The sequence below is a fragment of the Podarcis cretensis genome (assembly GCF_951804945.1).
Source record: "Podarcis cretensis genome assembly, chromosome: 16".
Taxonomy (NCBI): Eukaryota; Metazoa; Chordata; class Lepidosauria; order Squamata; family Lacertidae; genus Podarcis; species Podarcis cretensis.
The window spans coordinates 8,768,430-8,794,340 of NC_137186.1; the positions used below are offsets into that span (position 1 = coordinate 8,768,430).

At 48.9% G+C, this 25,911-nt stretch overlaps 1 protein-coding gene across 2 annotated transcripts in view; it reads right to left on the reverse strand.

Moving 5' to 3' along the window:
• INTS3 (integrator complex subunit 3) overlaps positions 1 to 25,911 on the reverse strand; it is a 94,503-nt gene that overhangs the window by 66,805 nt on the left and 1,787 nt on the right. For both annotated transcript variants that reach the window (XM_079957958.1, XM_079957957.1), the window contains exons 2-5: positions 11,040 to 11,123; positions 9,628 to 9,711; positions 1,390 to 1,503; positions 489 to 573 (exon numbers count right to left, since the gene is read on the reverse strand). In XM_079957958.1, the coding sequence (XP_079814084.1) occupies positions 489 to 573; positions 1,390 to 1,503; positions 9,628 to 9,711; positions 11,040 to 11,123 (367 nt within the window). The remainder of the gene's footprint in view (positions 1 to 488; positions 574 to 1,389; positions 1,504 to 9,627; positions 9,712 to 11,039; positions 11,124 to 25,911) is intronic.

Sequence of the window (25,911 nt, forward strand, 5' to 3'; positions counted from 1 at the left end):
TTTGTTGTTGACAAAGGACAGCTAGACACATAAAGGGCCCCATTACCTTCAGTAGCTCAGGGCCTCATCAAACCTACCGCATTTCTCGCTCTGTAAGACGCACTTTTCCCCTCCTAAGGGGAAACGTGTGTGCGTATTATGGAGCGAATGCGGGCGGGAGGCTCTGCTCAGCACTCCCTTTAAAGAGCCGAGTGGAGCGTGTGTGCGGCTGTTGGGAGCTTTTCCTCGAGGAGGGAGAAGGGCTGCCCTTCTGGGATTCAGAATATTTTTTTCTTGTTTTCCTCTTCCAAAAACTAGGTGCGTCTTATGGTCTGGTGCGTCTTATAGAGCGAAAAATACGGTAAATCTGGCCCTGCTTATGAGGAATGGTTGATAGAGAAAAGGCACTCACTCAGGCTAGCAGCCATCAACGCAGCCTTCCTCCACCTCCTACGGGATTCTTTATGGGGCTACCTTCTCCAGCGATACTGCCCCCCCAACGCACTCACCTGCGATCTGCTTCATGAAGGTCATGCAGACGCCTTCGATGCCCAGAATCCCGCTCCGCACTATCTCCCGCACCAGCCAAACCAACTAAAGCGTGGGAGAAAAGAGAATTCAGGGCTCCTTCAAACGACCTGGACAAAGCCAGCCTCTCCCGCCTCTTTGACGCCTTGTCCAGGCAGAAGGAAGGCATTGCATGCAAGCATTTGCACCAGCCAGATGATGGCATGGTCCTAACAACTCGCTGCTCATAGAATATGGTTCCTTCATAGAATCATAGAATCAAAGAACCCGCGATCAGGATTTTTCCCTGCTCTCTCATTTTTTTAAAAAAACAACATCCTGCAAGTTTCTAGTCCTTGTGGTTGCGGAGGGAACCCCAAACACCACTTAAGTTATAGAATCGTGTCCATGCGGGGATTCCCGGGGTTAGCAGCAGGGTAGAAGGTTTGGATTACAAACACAGCCCACCTACCACAAATTTGTTTTTCGTGACCCACCCCCAAGCTTACAGCACCGTACTTCCCTTGATTTTCCCCGTATGCCTCAATGCACCTTTTCCATATAAAAATTCTAATTCTGGCACTGGGGCTTGGGAGCAAGGGGCCGGGGGGAGGAAGTACCCGCAACTGCAGACCGCATTACATATGTCCCTGAAACCCAGCTTGCAGATTTGCAGGTGTGCTGCCGATTGCGGAATCTGGGTTTTCAGGTTGCAGAATTCAAAATGCTGCACAGAGATGCCTTTGGCAGCACTGCACTCCGGGCTTGAGACAAACAGCGGGCTGATCGCAGCTCCTGCTTCACACACACACACACACACACACACGGTTCTTTAAAGTACGGAGGCACACAGAGAAAAGAAAATGCGCATAGGCAAGACGCGGCGCATAGCACATGGCCCACCTGCGTACGGCACGTGTCCTGCAGCTTCAGATACTTCTCCATCAGAATCTGGTTCATCTTGTTCAACACGGCACTCATCCCGTCGCGGCTGACCAGCACCAGGTCCCGGTAACACTGTGGCCAGGGAGGAGGGCAGGGGAGAGATGAGAGAATGTGTCAGCTGAACAGAGTGCAGTCACAGCATATAACTTAAAAAGAAACTGCTCTGGGGTGGGTGGTGGATGGCATACAGATTCTGTAAACAGGGGTGGGGAGACTCCATCCCAGGGGCCAAGTGCAGTTCCCTGGAGAGATGCTGCTGTCAGTTAACAGCACTGGGTTGAACGGATAACTGGTTCGGCACATTGAAGGCTGATTCACATTACCCTGATCACCATCATCATGCAGGAGCCCTACAGCATCTTAGAAGGTCTGCTCCCATTGGCTGGACTCCAATGGGACTCTAGCTCCCATTGGTTGGACTCCAGTGGGACTCTAGTCCCATTGGCTGGACTCTAGCTCTCATTGGTTGGACTCCAGCAGGACTCTAGCTCCCACTGGCCGGATTCCAGCAGGACTCTAGCTCCCATCGGTCGGACTCCAGTGGAATTCTAGCTCCCATTGACTGGACTCCAGCGGGACTGTGGTTCCCATCAGCCACAGCCAGTGCAGCCAATGGTCAGGGCTGATGGGAACTGCAGTCCACAAGGCCCTTCAGAGGCTCATGGGTTCTCCACCCTATTCCAGACACACATCCCAAACAATCAGGGATCACGTATTAAATGTGCTTATAGAGGTGTAATATTCTATTACCTAGAGCTGGGATGAAGAACCCGTAGCCGCCATCCAGGTGCTGTTTGACTCCAACTTCCATTTTCCCCAGCCTGCAAGGCCAATTGGTCAGGGGTGACGAGAGTTGTAGTCCACCAACATCTCTGGGAGGCCACGGGCTCTCCATCCGTGCTCTAACAACAGAAGGAGACAGTGCCTGAAGCCAAGCTGGTACATCGGGAATAGCCAAAGCACTGGTTGCTTTGGGGGTGAGCTGCTCCCCGCCACTGGCGACCAAAGGAAAGGAATAGACATATATACGCATCAGTAACCAGAAAGCAGCGAAAGGGGTCGCTGCTTCTATATGGCACTGCGAGCCCAAGCAACTGACATATGAAAATAATTCCAGGCGACACATAATGCAGAACATACACGAAGAGTACGGCCAAGTGTTCGGACGGTCGTAAATCAGCTGGGACTCGGCTCGTCCAAAACGTACAAGCAGAGAATATATTCCCCATGTCCAAATTTTGCTCGCTTGTCAAGTTCCAAGAGAACAACCCCCCCACCCCCGGGACTCAATCTGCCAAAAACTGGCAAGGAGATGCTTGCGGAAGAGGAGCCTGTGAACGGCCGTGCAAACGTTTCGGGAGCCAAAGGCAGAGCTTGGGGAGTGCAGGCGGTGTGGGAGAAGTTTGGGGGGTGCGGTGGAGGGATGTGGGGGAGGAAGGAGGCGGTGGAAAGTGCTCAGAGGCTCAGATTTGGGAGGACTTGGAGCAGATCAGCTGATCATGACCCACCAACATCCTGAAACCAACATCTGAGGTCCTTCTCTATGGGCCTGGGAGGTCTGGAGTGTGATGACATGAGAAAAGGGTCTTTTTGGTGGTGGCTCCCTGCCTTTGGAACATTCTCCCCAGGGAGACTTGCCTGGTGCCATCAATGGCTACTTTCAGGAGCCCAGCAGTAACACTACTTTTCAGCCAGGTTTTTGCCCTTTATCTTGGGAGAGTTTTAGATACTGTAACTGCTTTGTGGGTTTTATTAGACAGCCTATTTACATCCATCCGTGTTTTGAGCTCTCGTTTTGTTTCAGTTTTATACTGGTTTTAATGCTTGTGGTATATAGTAAAATGAGTTTACGTTTCATTTTTCAAAAGCAACTAGCAAGTCCAGTTAATAATAAAAATAATAATAATGAATAGTGAGGCTTCTTGCGAAGTTTTGCGGTATTCAGACGCAAGATGGGTGGGATGGAAGAGAGGTGAGATCTCTTGCCTGTTCCCTCTTGTCCTGTGAGGTTGGCAGAAGGGAGGGAAGGGGAGAGAGGAACCAGGAAATCATCTGTTAACTCACTTCTGCATGGATGTTAATTTGTGCTGCTAAATGTCACGCCGCGAAGGCAAAGAGGGATCTGCTCTCCGCGTTCTCCCTCCGAGAGGCTAATGAGGCCCCTGAAAGCGCCCTTTCGATTGAACTCGCAAAGCACTCAGCAACCTCTCGCTCGCAACAGGTGAGGTCTCTGGCTTGGCCTTTTGACGCTTTCCAAATGTTAAAAGGCGCACTTGGCCGGCGAGCAGGAGGGGTGAAATAACCCCTGACCCGGTGCCGCGTGGTACAATTGGGGCCAAGGCGCCCTGGCGCCCTGGGCAATTCTCCCGAAGCCACAAAACGGGGATCACAGAAGGCGTTTCAGAGGGCAGGAGGAAGGCAGCGGTGAGGGTGAGGAAGCAATGTCACTGCAAAAGGGTCCAGTCCCTCCAGGGCTAGGTAAAGCACTCTGCCCATGTTTGAAGGTGCTCTTATCTCCCGTGTTTTGAAAGGATAGAGACGCTAGTGCCGAGGCCCCAAGATTTTGGCCTCCTATTTCTTTTCCTAGGAACCAATGGGGTTTATAAGAGGTGCTCCGTTTGGGGTGTCTTATTATCACCAAAACTGCAAAAGGCTATATAAAGGCAGTGGCGTTCTGCAGGTGAATCCTGGCTCAAATTCTGGCCCCTTGCAACAAAACGGTGCTCCTGTTCAGGGTCCCAGCCAGCTAGCCAGTCAGCCCTTTCCCAGGATGTGCCATTCCATTACAATAATAATAATAATAATAATAATAACAACAATAACAATAACAATAACAATAACAATAATAATAATAAAATATTTATAACCTGCCCTTCCCGGTTCAAAAACCGGGCTCAGGGCAGCTAACAACAAATTTAAAAAACTTAATTATAAAAGCAGCATAAAATACAGTATAAAAACATGAATAACAATAAAAATCAAAAATCAATTAGATAATCCCCAGGGCTAGCTGGCTGAATTGGTCCTTCTTGGGCCAGCGAGGAGGCCAGGGGAGAATTAGCTGTGGGGTCTCAGAGTGGGTGATCGTCATGAAGGGGAGGGGGGAGAGAAGGGAAATAAAAGATCAGGCTGAATTCAAATTAAAGGCCAGGCGGAATAGCTGTGTCTTACAGGCCCGACAGAAGGAGGTTAAATCCTGAAGGGCCCTAGTCTCATGGGACAGAGCATTCCACCAGGTTGGAGCCATCAGTGAAAAGGCCCTGGCCCTGGTGGAGGATAACTTACAAGCCCAAACAAGTTTCTTATCCACATTACGATATTCACAAGTGTGACAAAATGCTGCTGATGTGGAGTGCTCCAGTTCAGGGTTCCAACCAGCTACGCCCTTTCCCAGGATACTCCATTCCAGCCCAATCCCAGGCAAATTCTTATCACTGTGATGTCATACAATATTCATAGCGTTACACCTGCAACAAAATGTTGAAAACATGAAGGGCTCCAGTTCATGGTTCCAACCTGGGAGGCATTTCACAAACAGCGAGAAGGTGCCAAGAAGGACCTGTCAATGCCAGCCGGGCGCAGCCACCCACAGGGCCTCCGCTGCCAATCTTAAGGCCCCAGATGCTTGGCATATAATATACTGCAAATGAGACAGCTGATATAATAACACAGCAAAGGGGGAGATGGGCAGAGGGGGAAGATGGAAGGGTACAGGAAAATGCTGTGCATTTATTTCAGCTGTCCCCAACCTGGTGCCCTCCAGGCCTTTTGGCTCCCTCAGCCCCAGCCAGCAGTTGTAGTCCAGAACAACACCTAAAGGACAGCAGGTTGCAGAATGCTGAAGGAGGGTGCAGGACCATAGGAAGAAGGGGAGGTGCCTATCAAATTAAAACCTGATCTAAGGCACCTTTTGGAATCTGTCCTCCTAAAAAGGACCTGGGGTGGCAGCAGAACCAGGGTGGCAATGCAGGGCAGGACGACTCAGATGACTTCCTTATAAAGGTAAAGGGACCCCTGACCATTAGGTCCAGTCGCGGACGACTCTGGGGTTGAAGCGCTCATCTCGCTTTATTGGCCGAGGGAGCCGGCGTACAGCTTCCGGGTCATGTGGCCAGCATGAATAAGCCGCTTCTGGCGAACCAGAGCAGCGCACGGAAACGCCGTTTACCTTCCCGCCAGAGTGGTACCTATTTATCTACTTGCACTTTGACGTGCTTTCAAACTGCTAGGTTGGCAGGAGCAGGGACCGAGCAACGGGAGCTCACCCCGTCACGGGGATTCGAACCGCCGACCTTCTCACAGCAAGCCCTAGGCTCTGTGGTTTAACCCACAGTGCCACCCGCGTCCCATGGCTTCCTTATACTTGACAGTAAACCATTCTTATTTTTGCCACAAGCGTCTAGCAACACGACCCATGTCACTGACAAGGAAAGAGTCTGTAGCCTGATGAAAATGTGTCACGCCAATGAATAAATCAGCACCCGCCAGCAGACCCCGCCGGCGTAAGGCTCCGGAGATGGGCACAAGAGGCAAGCAGCAGGGAGATGTCAAGGAGACAGGAGGCTTTTAAGTCTGGGTGAAAGATAAAAAGCTGGAAGGGGGGTGGGAGAGAGCAGAAGGCCCTCCCTCCATACTTTGGGAAGGGAACTTTAATTAAAAGCAAGAGCCAGCCGAGCGGAGGAGGCAGCCGCCTCGCACACTCATCAGCTGGCTGTCACCCCGGCGGCCCCGACGCAGCCAAGGGTCTCCAGCGCACAGCTGGACGGGCTCGGCACGCAGCTAATTTCCTGCGAGGGGGGCTAGGAGAGGCATTCTTTGAGAGGCTTCGGAAGAGGGCGGCTCCTCGGCAGACCCAATCCGCGTCCAGAGCAAGGAGGGCGAAAGGGGGGAACACGGCTCAGCGGCATAGCATCTGACTTGAGCCCAGAAGGTCCCAGGTTCAAGAACCCCAATGGCATCCTCTGGGAGAGACCCCCTGCCTGAAGCCCTGGAAAGCTGTTGCCTGTCAGCGTGGGTGATACTGAGTTAGAGAGGCAAAATTGTCTGCTTTGCTAAAAGGCAGCTTCTTCTGAAGTCAGCCCTGTTTGGGGAAGTTTAAATGTTTGATGTCTTTATCGTGCTTTTAATATTCTGTTGGGAGCCTCCCGGAGCGGCTGGGGAAACCCAGCCAGATGGGCAGGGTATAAATAATACATTATTATTATTATTATTATTATTACTACTACTACTGTCCCTAAGGGAGAGGAGTGCCCCTTCTCTTAGTAGAAGAGGCAGTGCTCAAGATGTAAGAAGTAAGCACACCAAGAACTCAGGCCAATGTAAGTTTCAATAGTGGGAGTGGTCCCTACTCACAAGTCAATAGTCAATAGTAACAAAAACTAATCCATTCAAAAGTATGTATTCCGACAAGAATTACAAACTCAGAGGTTACAAACTCAAACTCAAACTCAAAGATATGTATAACACAATAATTTGTTACAAAGATTTTCTCTTTTTCAATCGACATTAATGTTGATCCTTATAATTTATCAGCTTGCAGATGGAGACTCAGTTTCAATCATAGAGCAGAAGTCAGAAGTCAATTATGGATTAGAGTTTATGAGTGTGAGTTTGTAATCTCTGTTAGAGTTTGTAATCTCTATTTGAGTTTGTAATTCTTGTCAGAATACATACAGTGGTACCTCAGGTTAAGAACTTAATTCGTTCCGGAGGTCCGTTCTTAACCTGAAACTGTTCTTAACCTGAAGCACCACTTTAGCTAATGGGGCCTCCTGCTGCCGCTGCACCGCCAGAGCACGATTTCTGTTCTCATCCTGAAGCAAAGTTCTTAACTCGAGGTAATACTTCTGGGTTAGCAGAGTCTGTAACCTGAAGCGTCTGTAACCTGAAGTGTATGTAACCCGAGGTACCACTGTACTTTTGAATGGATTAGTTTTTGTTACTATTGACTTGTAAGTAGGAACCACTCCCACTATTGAAACTTACATTGACCTGAATTCTTTGGTGTGCTTTTTTCTTGGTATATTTAATAACAAGATGTAAGAAGAGCATGGACTGGTGGATCAGGCCAAAGTCCACCTATGGCCAGCATCCTGCTCTCACAGTGGCCGTCCGGAGGAGGAGGAGGAGGAGGAGGAGGATAACAACAACAACAACAACAACAACAACAACAACGTCTCAACAGCCTTATCTTCCAAGGTTGTGCCTAATCCTCTGTTCAAGCTGTTGGGATAGCTCAGTCGGCAGAACACGAGAGTCTTAATCTCAGGGTTGTGGGTTCAAGCTCCTCGTTGGACGAAAGATTCCTGCACTGCAAGGGGCTAGACTAGATCACGGTACCCCAGACTTGGGACTACAGCTCCCATCATCCCTAGCTAGCAGGACCAGTTGTCAGGGGTGATGGGGAGTTGTAGTTCAAAAATAGATGGAGACCCAAGTTTGGGAAACCCTGGGCTTGCAGTTCCTTCCAATGCTACAATTCTATGTTTCTGAGTCTGTGGCCATCCCGTGACCAGATGCTGCCGCAGGAGTGATGGCCACCCACTTTGATGACTCTTTTGGTTAGCAGACTAGGGCAGGGAGCTGAGTCAAAACCAGTTTGACTGAGATGTTCACTGCAGGAATTATACATCTAGATAAAGGTAAAGGTACCCCTGCCCGTACGGGCCAGTCTTGACAGACTCTGGGGTTGTGCGCCCATCTCACTTAAGAGGCCAGGGGTCAGCGCTGTCCGGAGACACTTCCGGGTCACGTGGCCAGCGTGACATCGCTGCTCTGGCCAGAGCCAGAGCCGCACACGGAAACGCCGTTTACCTTCCCGCTGGTAAGCGGTCCCTATTTATCTACTTGCACCCGGAGGTGCTTTCGAACTGCTAGGTTGGCAGGCGCTGGGACCGAGCAGCGGGAGCGCACCCCGCCGCAGGGATTCGAACCGCCGACCTTTCGATCGGCAAGTCCTAGGCGCTGAGGCTTTAACCCACAGCGCCACCTGCGTCCCAGAGCGCCACCTGCGTCCCACAGCGCCACCTGCGTCCCACAGCGCCACCTGCGTCCCACAGCACCACCTGCATAGAAATGCAAACATTTTGACTAATGGGCTTACACCGCATAATCTTCAATATCTCGGTTGCAGTGTTCCCAGGATCTGTTAAACCACTTTGGGAAGTGCACCTCTGGGAGGGGAATGGGGGGGTGGGCGTCTCCTAACCACTCTCAGCATCCTTAACAAACCACAGCTTCCAGGACTCTTTGCGGGGAAGCCGTGACTCTTCAACACAGTGTCCTAGTGTACAGTGGTACCTCAGGTTAAGAACTTAATTCGTTCTGGAGGTCCGTTCTTAACCTGAAACTGTTCTTAACCTGAGGTACCACTTTAGCTAACGAGGTTTCCCGCTGCCGCTACGCCACTGGCGCACAATTTCTGTTCTCATCCTGAAGCAAAGTTCTTAACCCGAGGTACTTTTTCTGGATTAGTGGAGTCTGTAACCTGAAGCGTCTGTAACCCGAGGTACCGCTGTATTTGGTGTGGATGTGGGTGGCTGGCATCTTGCCAGCGCTGCTCCCAGCCACTGTCTAAACCAGTGTTTCCGAAACTTGTGTCTCCAGTTGTTGTTTTTTGGACTACAGTTCCCATCAGCCCTGACCACTTGGTCCTGCTAGCTAGGGATGATGGGAGTTGTAGTTGGGGGAAACAGCTGGAGACCCAAGTTGCCGAAAGCCTAGTCCAAGCATTTTTAGAGTATTGGTGTTTTTGTTGTTGTTTTTAAAAAAGGAGGGGATAGGAAATTTGAGGTTATGGGGCTCAACCCAACCCCAACCAGGCCCTTTCCCAGGGTGACCAAAAAGAAAGACATATGCAGAAACCCTAACTTCAGCAGCACGGTGGCGCCATCAGGGCAGCAGCAGGAGGAGCAGGGGTCCCAAATGCAACAGTGGGGCTGGACTATCACTTTTGAAGGAGGTGAAACAAAACAAGGGAATCAGAAGCGGAAAGGTACCAATCCTGTCTCCCACCTCTCCCAGCCTTCTGGGCACAGGGTTGCATCCAACTAAAATATCTACTCATTGAGTAGGCCCATTGAAACCAATGGAGCTAAGTTAGTCATGTCTGTTGAGTTCCATGGGTCTGCTCTGAGTAGGACTGGCATAGGATACAGCCCCCTAAGGCATTTCAGAGCGAAAAACAAGGGCCCTTACCTTCTGCGCTTGAGCAGGCTCCGTGAGGATCAGCATGAAAAGGCCCAGGCATATCTCCTCGTGCTGAGGGGCTCCTTTGCACACCTGGAGGAGCAAGACCGGAAGGTTTATCTAACGGCAGGCCAAACCTCAGAGGGAAGGTGCAGCGAGAGGGAGGAAGGAATCCGTAGAGCAAGCAAGGACTGCCAAAGCAGCAACAATTTAAAATAAAATCAAGATGCTTTCAGAGTCCTTCCAAGCTGACTTCAATTAAGGATGCCTGGAAGCAAATTGTTTATTTTTATTTATTTAAATAATTTTTTATTTGCTTTTCTGTTTGATCATATCATCAACACCTACTGTGTTACAATCAGACACAGGATAATAAGAGAAGGCGGAAATAACATAAATATAAGACATATGTATTTAAATAATAATTTATTTAACTCTCATAAACCTTAACTTGTACTCCCCACCCATTCTTTCCTTGGTTTCCTATCTGCTATCTTTTCAAATGCTATCTTTTCTTACTCCATTAAGTTGTTTTCATTACCTTACACTATCCCACTTTGCAACATCTACCGCCAAGTATTTTTCGTCAGCCTGTTACGCTTATTTTCTTGTTGTAATATTTTTTTACATATAATCTAAATATATAATGTCTGTCTTCTTTCAAATTCTTATCATCTTTATTTCTTAATCTGTTTGTCATGCTGGCAAGTTCTATATATACTCTCGTATTTTAAGGTGCCAATCATTTATTTTATTTAAAGAAGTTGTAAACTGGAAAAATTGTGGCGGCGGTACAAAAAAAAAAAAAGAGGAGAAATTAAAAACAGAACGGAAAGCTAAAACAGTTAAGAACGCGTTAAATCCATCTGTTAAAGCAGCAGGAGCAATATTCAACCCTGAAAATAGTCCGGCTGAATTTTCATTATTTTAAATAAAAAGCCTTAAGGAGGCTCCATAAAGAGTTTCTCCGTAAATAGCTTCCCCAATGGGACCTGAGTGCAGCAGCAGCGCTGCCTGCTTGCAATTCCCAACAGTTGGTATTCAGAGGAAGAGGAACTCAGCCATTGCGGCTGAAAGCCATGGACAGCCTTCTGCTCCACCACGAACTTCTCCGATCTGGTAAGAACACAAGAGGCCTGCAGCTGCATCAGGTCAATGGCCCATCTAGTCCAACATCCTGTTGTCACAGGTTCGCCTCCCCAGTTGCAAGACCTGAGCACAGCAGCAGCAGCAGCAGCAGCAGCAGTTCTGCCCACTGGCGATTCCTGGCAACTCGTAGTCAGAGGCAGGCTCCCTTTGACATCGGAGGCAGAGCACAGCCACCGAGGTTAGCAAGTGCAGCCATCAGCCCCTCTTAGATGCAAGAGGCAGGGCTTTCGAGGACCCTCTGAAAGGTGAGACTCCAGCACTGAGATACTCACGTGAGCATTCAGGGCGTCGTTGGCTTCCCTCTCGGAGACCCCGCCCGTCAGCGATGTTACGGTGCCCATGCATCTTTCGAGCCTCTGAAAAAATGGATAAAGGAAAAAATGGGTGAAAGGTGTTGAAAAGTGTAAATGGAGAAGCCCAGGGGTTGACCAATGGTTTGTCATCCCAGGTGAGTGGGGGGGGGGGGGAGAACAGCAGGGGCAGCCCTGTTTTCCTGATCAAACTCTATCCTAACATCTAGATATAAATCCCTCTTTCTTATCCTTTCCCTTCACAAGGTTATTCCAGACTCAGCCAGATTTCTGTTCTCGAACCTTGACTTTTAAGGTATTCATTTAGGCAATCCCATTCTTTTTTTTTACTTCACTTTTTGGTTTTTGTCTTATTACGTCTGTCAATTTGGCTAATTCTAAGTATTCTGAAAGCTTACATAAATACTCTCCCCTAGTGGGTAACTAATTCCCTTTCCAATACTTAGCCACCAGGATTCTTGCTGCAGATGTCGCATATAGGAAAAGTTTAGTTTTGTCTTTTGGAATATCATCATTTAAAATTCCTAAAGGGAATGCCTCTGGCCTTTTACTATATGATATTCTTAGTATTTTATTTCTTCGTGGATCATGCTGCAAAATTTCCCAATTTGGGGGCATGTCCACCACATATGGTAGAAGGTTCCTTTTTGTTTCTTACAGACAGCTACTTCTGCTCACCTGGGGCAAGCAAAACTTGTCTCCAAGCAACCAGACAGGGAAGTTTCATCCAAAGTTAGTTCTTTTAGGCTACTATAAATGATGAACACAGGGAGGTTTTTTTTAATGTTTATGTTTTTTCAAGTATAAGGGAAGAGTTAAAGGGAAAAGAAGAAGTCCTAGACACACCCCATGGGAACAATTGCAAGAGATATTCAATAAAAAAATATTTATTAAAACATATGTTAAATAAGAGAATCTGTCCATAGCCTTCTTTAAGTTATGGTTATCATCATCATCATCATTATTAATTAAATTTCCATACTGCCCTTCATCTGAAGATCACAGGGCAACATAAAAATACAAAACAAGAACACAAAATACATAATAAAACAAAAGCAAACCACAAATGCATAGAACGGTTCTAGAGAAACAGCTCTGCCTGGTGCCTAAAGATATGGATGGGGAGAGCATTCCACAAATGGGGAGCCCACCCAGAGAAGGACCATTCTCGTTTTAACGCAATCCGGTCCTCTCGTGGAGGAGCTAGACAAAGACCTCAGGTGATGATCACAGGTCGGGGTTGTTGCATATGGGGAGATGTGGTCCTTGAGCTATTGTTGTCCTGAGCCATTTAAGGCTTCATATGTCAGAGCCAGCACTTGATATGGGTCTGGAAACTGTCATCTAGTGCGGTTGGACCAGCATTGGCATTTGCCACAGTGAGCAACCTGGCTGATGAATTCTGCACTGGTTGAAGTTTCCAAACTGTCTTCAGATGCAATAATCTAGCCTAGAGCTTACCAGAGCAGAAGTTAAACGATCAGAAGTTAAACGATCCCTCTCCAGATAAGAAGTTAAACGATCCCTCTCCAGATAAGCTGGGCCACCAACTGAAACTCATGGAGGGCACTCAGTGCCACTGAGGCCACCTGAGTCTCAAGCAACAGCAAAGGTTCCAGGCTACATACCCCCACTTTCAAAGGGAGTGTAACTCCATAAGAGCAGGCAAGCTCCCACCCATGCAGTCTAGGAAACCACCCACTAACTGTGCCTCAGTTTTATCTGGATTGAGCTTCAGTTTGTTGGCTCTCATCCAGCCCATTACCGAGGCAAGACAATGGTCAATGGTCCAGCACTTCCACTGCCTCACCTGTAGATATAAAGGAGAAGCAGAGCTGTGTGTCATCAGCTTTATTGCTGATGACAAGATACTCCAAAGCTCAGCAGTTCCATGTGGATGTTAAAGAGCACAGGAGATAAAACTGAACCCCACATTGAAAGCTCCACAGAGCTGAAGAACACTCCCCAAAAATCACCCTCTGGAAACGACCATCCAGTAGGGCTGGAATCACCGTAAAGCACTGCCACACACTCCTAACTTGGACAGCCTCCCCAGAAATATACCACGGTCAATGAATGGTATTGGCAGCTGCTGAGGGGTCAAGGAGAATTAACCTACAATCCCACTGTCTCTCTCCCGACAGAGGTCATCATACAGAGAAACCAAAGCAGCTTCTGTGACAAAACCAGGCCAAAACCCCAACTGAAATGGCTCTAGGAAATCAGTTTCATCCTACAGTGCCTGGATCACCTGCTCAAGAACCTTGCCCAAGAAGGGGAGACTGGCAACTGGTCAGTAATTACTTAGATTTTCTGAATCCAGGGAGGGCTTCCTAAGGACTGGTCTTCTCGTTGCCTCCTCCAAACTGGGAGGGGACCACCACCTCAGACAAGGAAGAATTAATCATGTCCCTGGCCCAGCCAGCTATCCCTTCCCTGCTGGTTTTTATCAGCCAAAAGGGGTGAGAGTTCAGAGCGCAAGCGGTCCGACTGAAGCACCTTGTCCACAACTTGAGCCTTGCCAATCAAAACTCACTCAACAAGACCAGACAGTGCTTGAGACACCCTTGAGATTCATCTGCTGAAACAACAGAGTCAAGGTCTCGATGGATGCAAGCAATTTTACCCTCAAAGTGCTTCGTAAACAAGTCAAAGCCTTCGGGCCTGACTGTTAAAGGCCCCGCAACACCCGGAAAAGCTCTGCCAGACGGAACAATGAGGATACAATGGAAGCAACAACAACAACAACAACAACAACAATTTATTTATACCCTGCCCATCTGGCTGGGCTTCCCCAGCCACTCTGGGCGGCTTCCAACAAAAGATTAAAATACAGTAATGCATCAAACATTAAAAGCTTCCCTAAACAGGGCTGCCTTCAGATGTCTTCTAAAAGTTTGGTAGTTATTTTTCTCTTTGACATCTAGTGGGAGGGCATTCCACAGGGCAGGTGCCACTACCAAGAAGGCCCTCTGCCTGGTTCCCTGTAACTTGGCTTCTCACAATGAGGGAACCACCAGAAGGCCCTCAGTGCTGGACCTCAGTGTCCGGGCAGAACGATGGAGGTGGAGACGCTCCTTCAGGTATACTGGACCGAGCACAGTACACCTTATATGCTGCCTTGACTGCCACTAGGTAGGCTCGATGGTGAGCCCTCGCCAGTGTTCGATTACATTCAACCAGAGTTTTTCTTCAATCGTGTTCAAGCCGCCTCCCAGCTTGTTTCCTCACTCTGAGCTCTGAAGTATACCAGGGAGCCAAGTGGGCTCCACAAAGAAGGAGAGGGTGCTCAGGCGGGATCATGTCAACAGCATGAACCATCTAGATGTTCTACAAGTCAGCCAGGGTTTTTAAAGCAGCATCAGTCGTATCAGCCGAGAAATCACACCAGGGCCATCTGGAAACCCAATGGCTCCATCTGCCTCCGAGGGTGGACCATCCCCAGAGGTTCCCCACCTCTGCAAATGGAGAAAGGTGTTCAGAGCCAGAATCTCAACAGGAAGTGATCTGACCATGACAAGGGACTGATGCAAATACAGTCATACCTTGGGATGAATACGCTTCAGGTTGAGCGTTTTCGGGTTGCGCTCCGCGGCGACCCGGAAGTAATGGAACATGTTTTGCCGCTCGCGCAGACGCTCAAAATGATGTCATGCGCATGCGCGGAAGTCGCGAAACGCGATCCGCGCACACGCAGATGTGCAGTCGCATCTTACATTCCTTTCAGAATGCGAACAGGGCTCCGGAACGGATCCCGTTCACATCCAGAGGTACCACTGTATCCCCCCACTTTCAGATCACTCTCTTCCCGCCCAGCCAAGAAAACAAGCTCCAGAGTCAGGTGCGTTGGGCTGATGACGTGTTGGGATAGCCCCATGGTTGTCACGGCTGCCGTGAAGTCCTGAGCCACCCAGGAGCTAACTGCTTTGGCATGGATCTTGGAAGCCCCCCAACACCAGCAGTCTGGGAGTCCTCAACACCAGCTGTCAGCTCAGGCAGGCAGTAAACCAGCAGAATTGCCCTGGCTACCCAACACCAGGAACGAACACTCTGGACTCAGCTGGGCAGAGAGCGCGCAGAATCTCTACAGGGCTGCATCAACTACAGTCTGTTAGTTTGCCCGTTAAAGCGAATTCCCATAAAATGCTGCCCAGAAATGGACACAGTATTCGAGGTGGGAACTGACCAAGGCAGAAGAGACGAGTACTATTATTTTCCTTGCTCTGGAGACTCTACTTCTTCTGTTGATGCAGCCTAGAAATGCATTTGCTTGTTTTTGCTCCCTGGGATGAAGAGGAAGCGACTCTAGTTTCCCAGCCCTTGTGATCTCAGCCATTGAGAATCAAGCCAGTTTCTCTATTGGGGGGGGAGTGGGTTTGACAGGGGAAACACCACGTGCATGCCAAGAGCTAGAGACATATGTCATTTGTCACCCGCGTGTCTGTGTTGGGAATGGGGGGGGGGGGGTGTTAGCAAATCCAAGGTCTTTCCCCATAGATCTTTTTCCTGCTGCTGGAAGCGCCTCATGAAAGCGCCCTTTGATGTCCCTAAGTTGTGACAGCTGAAACGAGAGAGGACACCCAAAGTCCCTGCCATCTCCTCCTCAGGAGACCCCAGGGGCCGCCGTAATTTCAATGTGGCCCCTCCTCCGAGTCACACTTCCTAACATCCAGAGATGGCTTTCATCCTTTCAAAGGGGGTGCGGAAAATTCTCACCAGGGACAGTAGGGCTGCCGGCTTTGTTGAAAAGGAGCAGCGAGCAAGTCTTTGCCTCCCACCCCAGCTAGCCAGCCTGCACACACACACACACACACAGGCCCATTAATATTGCAGAGTGTGTGCCCTGCATGTCGTGGTCAGAGCATGCAAGGAAAGGGGTCAGGGGCAGACCACGGGGTGACACCCCCCTCTGTGTGAGTGATGGTGTTCGCAAGCTTTTAAGTCACTTCTCGCCGCAATAGCGGTGCGCGACGAGGGAATGTTATTTGCAAAAAAGACCAGGAGGAACTAAGAAACACGAAACCTGATGCCACGCCTCTGGAAGAAGAACCTAACCAGCCTGCTGTGGATTTGTCTAACCTTCCCTTAAAGGCTCACAAGTTAGCAGTGGCAGTGAATCCCACAGTTTAGTTATGGACTGTGTGTAGAAGGACTTTCTGTAATCTGCCGACACTCAGCTGCTAGTGCTATGAGAGAGACGAACTTTTCCCTATCAACTTTCTCCATGCGGTGTATAATTTTATAAGCTTCTATCATGTGACATACGCATTGTTTCGAATGTAGAATTGCAAGGAGAACCCTGCAGCTGGGAGTCAGCCAAAGGCCCATCTAGCCCAGCATCCTGTTATCACAGTGGCCAACCAGGTGCTGCAATGGAAAGCAATACCTAAGTTATCCTCACCTGTGATTGGTACTGAAAGGTATACTGCCTCCGACAGGGGAGGAAAAGCACAGCCACTGTGGCAGAAAACTCTGATCTAGTCTGGCATCCTGTTCCCACAGTGGCGAGCCGGACACTTCTGCAGAGAGTTCCCTGGGAAGTGGGATTGATTTTTAAGCCATTGTGAATTGTAGGTCGGGGGGGGGGGGAGATAAGGGTCTTGTAACAACTCTCAGCGCACTTAACTACAACTCCCAGAATTCCTTAAGGGAAGGCACAACTGTTGAAAGTGGCACAGTGGTGCCTCGCAAGACGAAATTAATCCGTTCCGGGAGGCTCTTCGTATAGCGGTTTTTTCGTCTTGCGAAACAAGCCCATTGACAGCTTAGCGGATTAGCGCTATTAGCGGTTTAGCGGCTTTTAGCGGATCAGCTGTTAAGCGGCTTATCAGCGGATCAGCTGATAAGTGGCTTAGGGCTTAGGAAAAGGGGAAAAAAAGGGGGGGAACCTGCAGGAACTCACAAGACATTTTCGTCTTGCAAAGCAAGCCCATAGGGAAATTCATTTTGCAAAGCGCCTCCAAAACGGAAAACCCTTTCGTCTAGCGGGTTTTCCATCTTGTGAGGCGTTCGTCTTGCGGGGCACCACTGTATCATCCCAGCACTTTAAATGGATGGTCTGAATGCAGCCTAGGTTCCGCTCAGTCGACCCATTGAAATGAATGGACATGACTAACTTAGGTCTATTAATTTCAATGAAGTCATGTCCATTCATTTCAATGAACCTATCCACACTGAGCAGAACAATGGTCACATTTTAAGCACCATGATACCATTTTAAACAGCCATGGTTTCGCCCAAAGAATTATGGAAGGTGCAGTTTGTTAAGGGTGCTGAAAGGAGACCCCTGTTCCTCTCCCAGAGCTACAGTTCCCATAGTTCCCCGTGAAGAGGGATTGACTGTTAAACCACTCTGAGAACTGTAGTTCTGGAGGGGGAATAAGGGTCTCGTAACAACTCTTGGCGGCCTTGACAAACTACAGCTCCCAGAATTCCTTGGGGGAACCTGTGACGGTTTATAAAGTGGTGCTTTATCTGCACGGACTAGGTGGTGCTGTGGGTTAAACTACAGAGCCTAGGACTTGCCGATCAGAAGGTCGGCGGTTTGAATCCCCGAGATGAGGTGAGCTCCCCTTGCTCGGTCCCTGCTCCTGCCAACCTGGCAGTTCGAAAGCACAAACTACAAGTAGATAAATAGGTACCACTCCAGCAGGAAGGTTTGCCAGATGTGGCTTAGTCATGCTGGCCACATGAGCCGGAAGCTGTACGCCAGCTCCCTCGGCCAATAAAGCAAGATGAGCGCCGCAACCCCGGAGTCAGCCACGACTGGACCTAATGGTCAGGGGTCCCTTTACCTTTACCTATCTGCATGGGGTGAATGTGGCCTATGACTCCTCCTGATGCTGGCCACTGGGGGCAGCAGACCCACAGCTCCTGGAGGGCTGGAGATTCCCTGATCCTTATGCTTTCTCCAGTCAGCACACACTCATGGCAAGCCTTTGATGGTCTCCATGCCTCCATCCCCCAGCTGTGCAAAGGGGAATGCTTCCTTGGTGACGTTTCAAGGTTCCATCCCTCTGAAGTTCCAAGAGCCTTGACGTTTCCGTCTATCTCCACAAGCCAGCCCAAGGCCAAGCTGACATCCGTTTTGGAAAGCTGCGCTGAGATTCTGGAGGTGGCATTTATGCCCCTTGAGTCAGGGCCAGGAGAATTCCAGGGGGAGAGAAAGAGAGCGAGAGAGATAAAATACCCCACCTCCCTTTGAAGACCACGTTTTGATCACTCCACACCACACGGCAGATTTTCAAGGAGCCTTTGGGCCACGGCTGTTTCAGAGGCATCTGTTTTTCATTCACGCCAAGTTATTAACGCACCGGGTCCAGGAAGGTCAAGAAGAGACCAGAGCTTCTTTGAGTCTTGTCACCCAAAGGAAGTGATAGGTAGGAGTGGATAACTGGGGGAAAGCTGCAGCTGGGTGGGTAGAGCAAATGGTTTGCACGCAGAGCCTCCCAGGACCAGCCGACAGCAGTTCCTAACCCAGCTGGGAGAAAAACTGGAGAGCCACTGCCAGCCAGTGCAGGAAGTACTGAGCTAGATGGACCAACAGTCTGATTCAACATAAGGCAGCTTTCCATGTGCTAGACCTGGCCATAGTTTGAGGGTGAGAGAATGTGAGCTGATGTGGAAAGATAAGCCTCTGGGCCTCCTCCTCCAACCCATTCCATTATCACAGGTCTCTAGCCTGGGGTAGCAGCCAGGACAGCTGGATTCTGCACACAAGAACCACCTTCCTGGATCTGACCAGAGGCCCATCTAGTCCAGCATTCAGTTTCCACCAACCATACGTCTCTGGGAAGCCCACCAGAAGGACATCATAATCATCATCAAATTTCTTATACCCCTCACATCTGACTGGGTTGCCCCAGCCACTCTGGATGGCTTCCAACAAAAATACGTGCGGGGGAAAGGAGAAAGAAACAACAACAACATTAAACATTGAAAGCTTCCCAAAACAGGGCTGCCTTCAGATTATGTAGAAAAAATTATATAACTCTTTGACATCTGCTGGGAGGACATTCCACAGGGCGGGTGTGACTACTGAGAAGGCCCTCTGCCTGGTTCCCTGTAACTTGGCTTCTCGCAGCCAGGGAACCGCCAGAAGGCCCTCGGCGCTGGACCTCAGTGTCCGGGCTGAACGATGGGGGTGGAGACGCTCCTTCATGTATACAGGGCCTCTTGGGGCTTTAAAGGGGAGCACCAACACTTTGAATTTTGCATCCTGGATTAGTTGTAGTTTCCCAGTCACCTTCAAAGGTAGCCCCACGTAGAGCGCATTGCAGTAGTCCAAGCGGGAGATAACGAGAGCATGCACCACTCTGGCAAGCCAGTCCACAGGCAGGTGGGGTCTCAACCTGCGTGCCACACAAGACCTTCACCGCTTTCACTGGTTCTGATTTATATGAGAAACAAAGCTGGGTACCATCCAAATCTTGATGGATACCCAGTCCAAACCCCCTGGTGATTGCTCCCAGTGGTTTCATGTAGATCAGGCTTCCTCAACCTCAGCCCTCCAGATGTTTTGAGACTACAATTCCCATCATCCCTGACCACTGGTCCTGTTAGCTAGGGATCATGGGAGTTGTAGGCCAAAAACATCTGGAGGGCCGAGGTTGAGGAAGCCTGATATAGATGTTTAAATGCATGGGGGAGAGGATGGAGCCCTGAGGCAACCCACAAGGGGTCCGAATACTCATCCCCGACACCACTTTTTGGACACAGCCCAGGAGGAAGGAGCAGAACCACCATATAACAGTGCCCCAATATGCTGTGGGCTGGACAGGGCAGATGTCCAAGCCCGTTCGATTCAGCACACTGAAGTCAGACAGAAGTGGGTGGGAATACAGAACCACTACACTTGGGCCTCCCCTGAGCTAATCTCCGAGTCCCAGACTCAAAACATTTGTTCTGGCAAGCCGGCCTCCACTTAACATCACCGCTTGTGACATTCAGTTGGCACAGTGGTTAGTAACACACACTTGGTGACACCACCAGCCTGAGCCCACCCACCCTAAATCATATACCCACCTCCCAAATCAAGATATCACAGGTACAACCAATCACTGCTGAGGCCTGGTATTCTACACGGAAGAAAGTCACGGTGTTGACATGGCCCTTTCTGGCCTAACCTACTTCGCAAGGTCGCTGTACACGCAAGCCAGCCTTGCAGTTAAGTCCGGGACATTTATGAGCAAACGGACCCCTAGCCCTCGCGGAAAAGCAACAGCAGAGGTTGTGGCAAATTGAGTGCCTTGAATTGCATCATTTTCCATGTTTGTCAATCTTGTTACTATTTTAGGAACGAAATGTGTTGTACTGTACCCTGGGTTTGTTTTTGTTTTTTTTAAAAAAAAGTAACAAAAAATAATTCAGGACCATGAGACAAACAATCCTCCCTCTCTAAAAGGTTGCACAATACTTTTTTTAAAAAACCCTTTCTTATACAGCAATACTGCAGTGAGAGCCCTGCAGGATCAGGCCAAAGGCCCATCTAGTCCAGCATCCTGTTCTGACAGTGGCTAAGCAGAGAGACCTAAGCACAAGTCTCTAGCTGTGGAGGCAAAGCATAGCGGTCCTGACTAGTAGCCACTGACAGCCTTATCTCCCATGAATTTACAGTGGTGCCCCGCAAGACGAACGCCTCGCAAGACGGAAAACCCGCTAGACGAAAGGGTTTTCCGTTTTGGAGGCGCTTCGCAAAACGAATTTCCCTATGGGCTTGCTTCGCAAGACGAAAATGTCTTGCGAGTTCCTGCGGGGTTTTTTCCCTCCCCCCCCCTTTTCCTAAGCCCTAAGCCGCTTATCAGCTGATCCGCTAAAAGCCGCTAAACTGCTAATAGCGCTAATCCGCTAAGATGTCAATGGGCTTGCTTCGCAAGATGAAAAAACCGCTAGACAAAGAGCCTCACGGAACGGATTAATTTCGTCTTGCGAGGCACCACTGTATCTAATCCTCTTTTAAAGTGGCTGGGGAAACCCAGCCAGATGGGCAGGGTATAAATAATAAATTATTATTATTATTATTATTAATAATAATAATAATTATCCTCTTTCCTATTTCCTATTTCCCTAAATATATTGTAGGGAAGGGCCGCAGCTCAGCATCAGAACATCTGCTTTGAATGCAGAAGGTTCCATCTTCAATCCCCGGCATCTTCCAGGAGGGCCGACAGACAGACCCTGTTATAAAACCCCTGGAGAGCAGCTGCCAGTCTGCATAGGCCGTTCTGAGCTAAAGGGACCGGTGGTCTGACTCTGTAATAAGGCAGCTTTCCACGTTCCTCCTCCAGTAACTTGTGCCCAGTGTTAGAAACTCATCAGCTAAGTACCGAATGGCACCTTCAACCTAGGAATGCCTAGGCAGCATTTTTATTCCAGAGGAGTTTATTCTAATTCTTATTATTAACTTCATTTATATACAGTGGTACCTCGGGTTACATACGCTTCAGGTTACATACACTGCAGGTTGCAGACTCCGCTAACCCAGAAATAGTACCTCAGGTTAAGAACTTTGCTTCAGGATGAGAACAGAAATCGTGCTCCGGCGGCACGGCAGCAGCGGGAGGCCCCATTAGCTAAAGTGGTGCTTCAGGTTAAGAACAGTTTCAGGTTAAGAACGGACCTCCGGAACAAATTAAGTACTTAACCTGAGGTACCACTGTAGCGCTTTCTATTTTAAGGGGGGGGGAATCTCATAGCGGTTTCACAACACACTGAAACACCAAATAAAACAAATTCAAACAAATTCATAAAACAAATTCAAGCTTCAAGGAAAGTATTTCAGATCCTTCCCTATGTGGCATATTGCTTTCCCCATATTTATTTACCTACCGTATTTTTCTGTATATAAGACTAGATATCCTCCAAAAAAAATTAGGTATAAAATTGGTCTTATACTTGGGTAGTGCTGAGAGGTGTTTTCTTAATTGGTGTCACCCCAAATAGGGGACGTCTTATACATGGAGGCGTCTTATACACGGAAAAATACAGTACTTCATTTATACAGCTGCCCCATAGCATAAGGACTCTAGGTGTGTGGTGTAATGGTTAGAGTGCCGGACTAGGACCTGGGAGGCCAGGGTTCAAATCCCCGCTCAGCCATGAAGCTCACTGGGTGACCTTGAAGTCAGTCCCAGCCTCCTTTTTACCTACCTCGCAGGGTTGTTGTAGGGATTAACTGAGGCGGGGGGTGAACCATGGGTGGGAGATCAATGCAACAGACAAGCTCTTCTCCTCACCAGCTTAAGAAAGCTGGAGGGGCCAGCCAGATGGAGATGTCAGTCACCCAAAGATCTCCATGTGGTTGCAATTGGACCTGCGCCTGTCGCAAATCGCACCTGGCTGATTTCTTAAATTTCTTGCGACACCGCCAAGATCAACTGCAGTCTACCGGGGGCTCAAGGCACCTCCTGGTTTTCCTGCCTGCCGGTGCAAAAGGGGGGCTGTCCATCACCTGGCAAAACAGAACACGGCCAATGGCTGCTGTTCTGCATTTAGCTTGGCAAGTCACATCACTGCTGGCCTAGCACGGGGGTCTCTGGGCCCGCCTCCCCCTCTCTGCACTCCTGCTGCCTGGCTCAGCGAAGAATATTCAATGGCACATTAAGAGGAGGGCCCCTGCATCGGTACACTAGAGAAGCATAACAGATCTGGCTCGTGACGGCGTTGTCAGGAAGAATAAAACTGGCCACACACAAGTACCGCTACCAAAGACAACACAAATCCAAGACTCTGCCGCCCTGTGACATTTTACATGCTTTTCCTCACCGCTGAACTTTCAGGTGATAATTGATTCGTACATAAGAGGTGCTGAGGGTGTCCAGCAGTGGCCAAGACACCTCTGATTGCATTTCCTAGCAGAGATGCCTTTACTGGGAAGGAAGTCTGAGAAATGCTTTACCAGGAAATGTTCCCAAAGAGGTAAATTGTTAAGCGAGACACATGCTGCACCCCTTACAGACACTGCACCTGGGGGAGGGGGGTAAGGTGGCCCAACGCTGGATCTGGGCCCAGGAAACGTGGCAATGCGGAAAGGATTCTGAGCATGTGCAGGTGGCTGAATTGGTCTCAGGGGCACTAATTCTGTACACTTGACAGATGCAAAGGCAAGTTCCATAGAAGTCATGCACTGCCTATGATCACACACGGGGCTAAACCATAGTTAAAGGCAGTAAACTCCCCATGATATTCTTGTGGGAAAGCTGGTAAAATGTGGACTGGGCAAGATGGATTTGTAGCTGGTTGATTGACAGAACCCAAACAACCCTGAGTGCCACAGGGTTGTGTTCTGGGCTCGTTGTTGTTTGACGGTTTTATAAATGACTTGGATGAAATGTGTGCATTTGTGTGTGTGTGTGTACATGTGCATACACACGTACATACACATATACCTTTAGGCTTCAATATGACCTTGCAGAACTGGGCCAAAACTAACACAATTAATTTCAAGAAGGACAAATGTCAGGTTCTGCACGTAGGCAGGAAGAACCAGCTGCACAAATCTAAGATGGCATACACCTGGTTTGCCAGTAGTACACGTGAAAAGGATCTAGGGGTTTTAGTAGACCACAAGCTGGACATGAGTCAACAGTGTGATGCAGCAGCCAAAAAAGGCTAATGCTATTCTAGGCTACATCAACAGAAATATAGCATCCCAATCAAAGGTAGTCATATTACTGCTCTGTTCTGCCTTGGTCAGGCCACACCTGAAGTCCTGCGCCCAGTTCTGAGCACCACAATTTAAATAGGATATTGACAAGCTGGAATGTGTGTGGACCAAGGAGGGCAACTAAGATGGTCAAGGGTGTGGAAATTAAGCCTTATTAGAAACAGGGAGTTGGGTATGCTCAGCCTGGGAGAGACTGAGAGGAGCTTTGATAGCCATCTTAAGATCTCTAAAGGGCTGCCACATGGGAGATGGGGCAAACATGTTTTCTCCTGCTCCAGAGGGTAGGATCAGAACCAATGGATTTAAGTTACGAGAAAGGAGATTCCAGCTGTACATCAGGAAGCACTTTCTGATGGTAAGAGCTGTTCGAAAGTGGAACGGACACATTAGAAGGTGAGGGACTCTCTTCCTTGGAGGTTTTTAAGCAGAGGTTGGGTGGCCATGTGTCGTGGATGCTTTAGCTGTCCTGCATTACAGAGGGTTGGACTAGATGACCCTAGGGGTCCCAACTCTACAATTCTATGCCTCTAAACAAACCATGGCTAAAGTGCTGAGCTAGCAAATTACGCAAAACCAAGATTCATTAACTAAGGCTTACTGAAACCATGGTTAAATGTTATGAGCAAACCAGGCCACTATCCCTGACATTGGTGAGGGCAGGGATGAACAGGAGAAGAACCCAGCTGGATCAGACCAAAGGCCCAGTGAGGTCGGCATCCTGTTCTTACAGTGGCCAACCAGATGTCTGTGGGAAGCCTGAAAACAGGACCCAAAAACAGGACCTGTAAGCAACAGAGGCACATTGTCTCTGATAGTGGAGGGAGAAAAGAGTCACCGTGGCCAGAAGCCACAGAAAGCCTTATCCTCAATGCATTTGTTTAACGCCCTTCTAAAGCCATCCAAATTGATGGCCATCGGTACATCTTTTGGGAGGAAATTCCACAGTCTGAACATGCATTGTGTATAGTTGTAATTTATTCTGTCGGTCCTGAATCTTCTAGCACTCAGTTTCATCGGATGACCCTGGGTGCTACTGTTATGAGGGAGAATCTCCCTCCACATGAGGCAGAATCTTATACACCTCTATCAAGGCCTCTGCTACTTGCCTTTCCCCGCTCCCCCAAACATAAAAAACAAGATTTAATCTTTTGTAGAGGAGTTCCTGCAACCACTTGATCATTCTGAACACAGAAAATAGCCATCGTGGCTAGTAAACACAGGCAGCCTTAAAGGTAAAGGGACCCCTGACCATTAGGTCCAGGCATGGCCGACTCCGGGGTTGCAGCGCTCATCTCGCTTTACTGGCCGTGGGGGCCGGCGTACAGCTTCCGGGTCATGTGGCCAGCATGTCTAAGCCGCTTCTGGCGAACCAAGGCAGTGCACGGAAACGCTGTTTACCTTCCCACCAGAACGATACCTATTTATCTACTTGCACTTCGTGCTTTTGAACTGCTAGGTTGGCAGGAGCAGGGACCGAGCAATGGGAGCTCACCCCGTTGCTGGGATTCGAACCGCTGACCTTCTGATCGGCAAGTCCTAGGCTCTGTGGTTTAACCTTAGCCTCCATGAATTTGTCCAATTCTGTCTTAAAACCATCCAAGTGGTGGCCATCACTGAACTATGGTACTTTGTGAAGATGTCCTTCCTTTTATCTGTCCCCAATCTTCCCACATTCAGCTCCCCTGAGTGTTCACAAGTTCTAGAGTTGTTATGGGAGAAGGCCAGAACTTTTTCTCTATGCATTTTCTCCAAACCATGCAAACTGTTATAAACTTCTAGCACCTCTTACTCACCTTTTGTCTAAACTAAAAAAAGCCCCAAACACCGCAACATTGATCATTTTGGCCGCCCTTCTCTGAACCCTTTGCAACTCCATAATATCCTTTCTGACTTGTCCCAAACTGCACACAATATTCCAAGAGCAGTCACACCATAGACTTGGAACGACGGCATCTGTGTAGCAGCAACTTTCTTCTCAACCTCTTTCCTAACAATCCCTAACATGGAATTTGCCTTTCCCACAGCTGACGCACACTGGGTTGACATCTCCACTGAGCTACCGTCAAGGACCCAGCTCTGCGATTCTTCAATTCTATGACCCATTCCTGGCACCGGGAGCAATCCTCAGGCAGTGCAGAGGCTACAAAGCCCAGTGGAAAAAGTATTGCA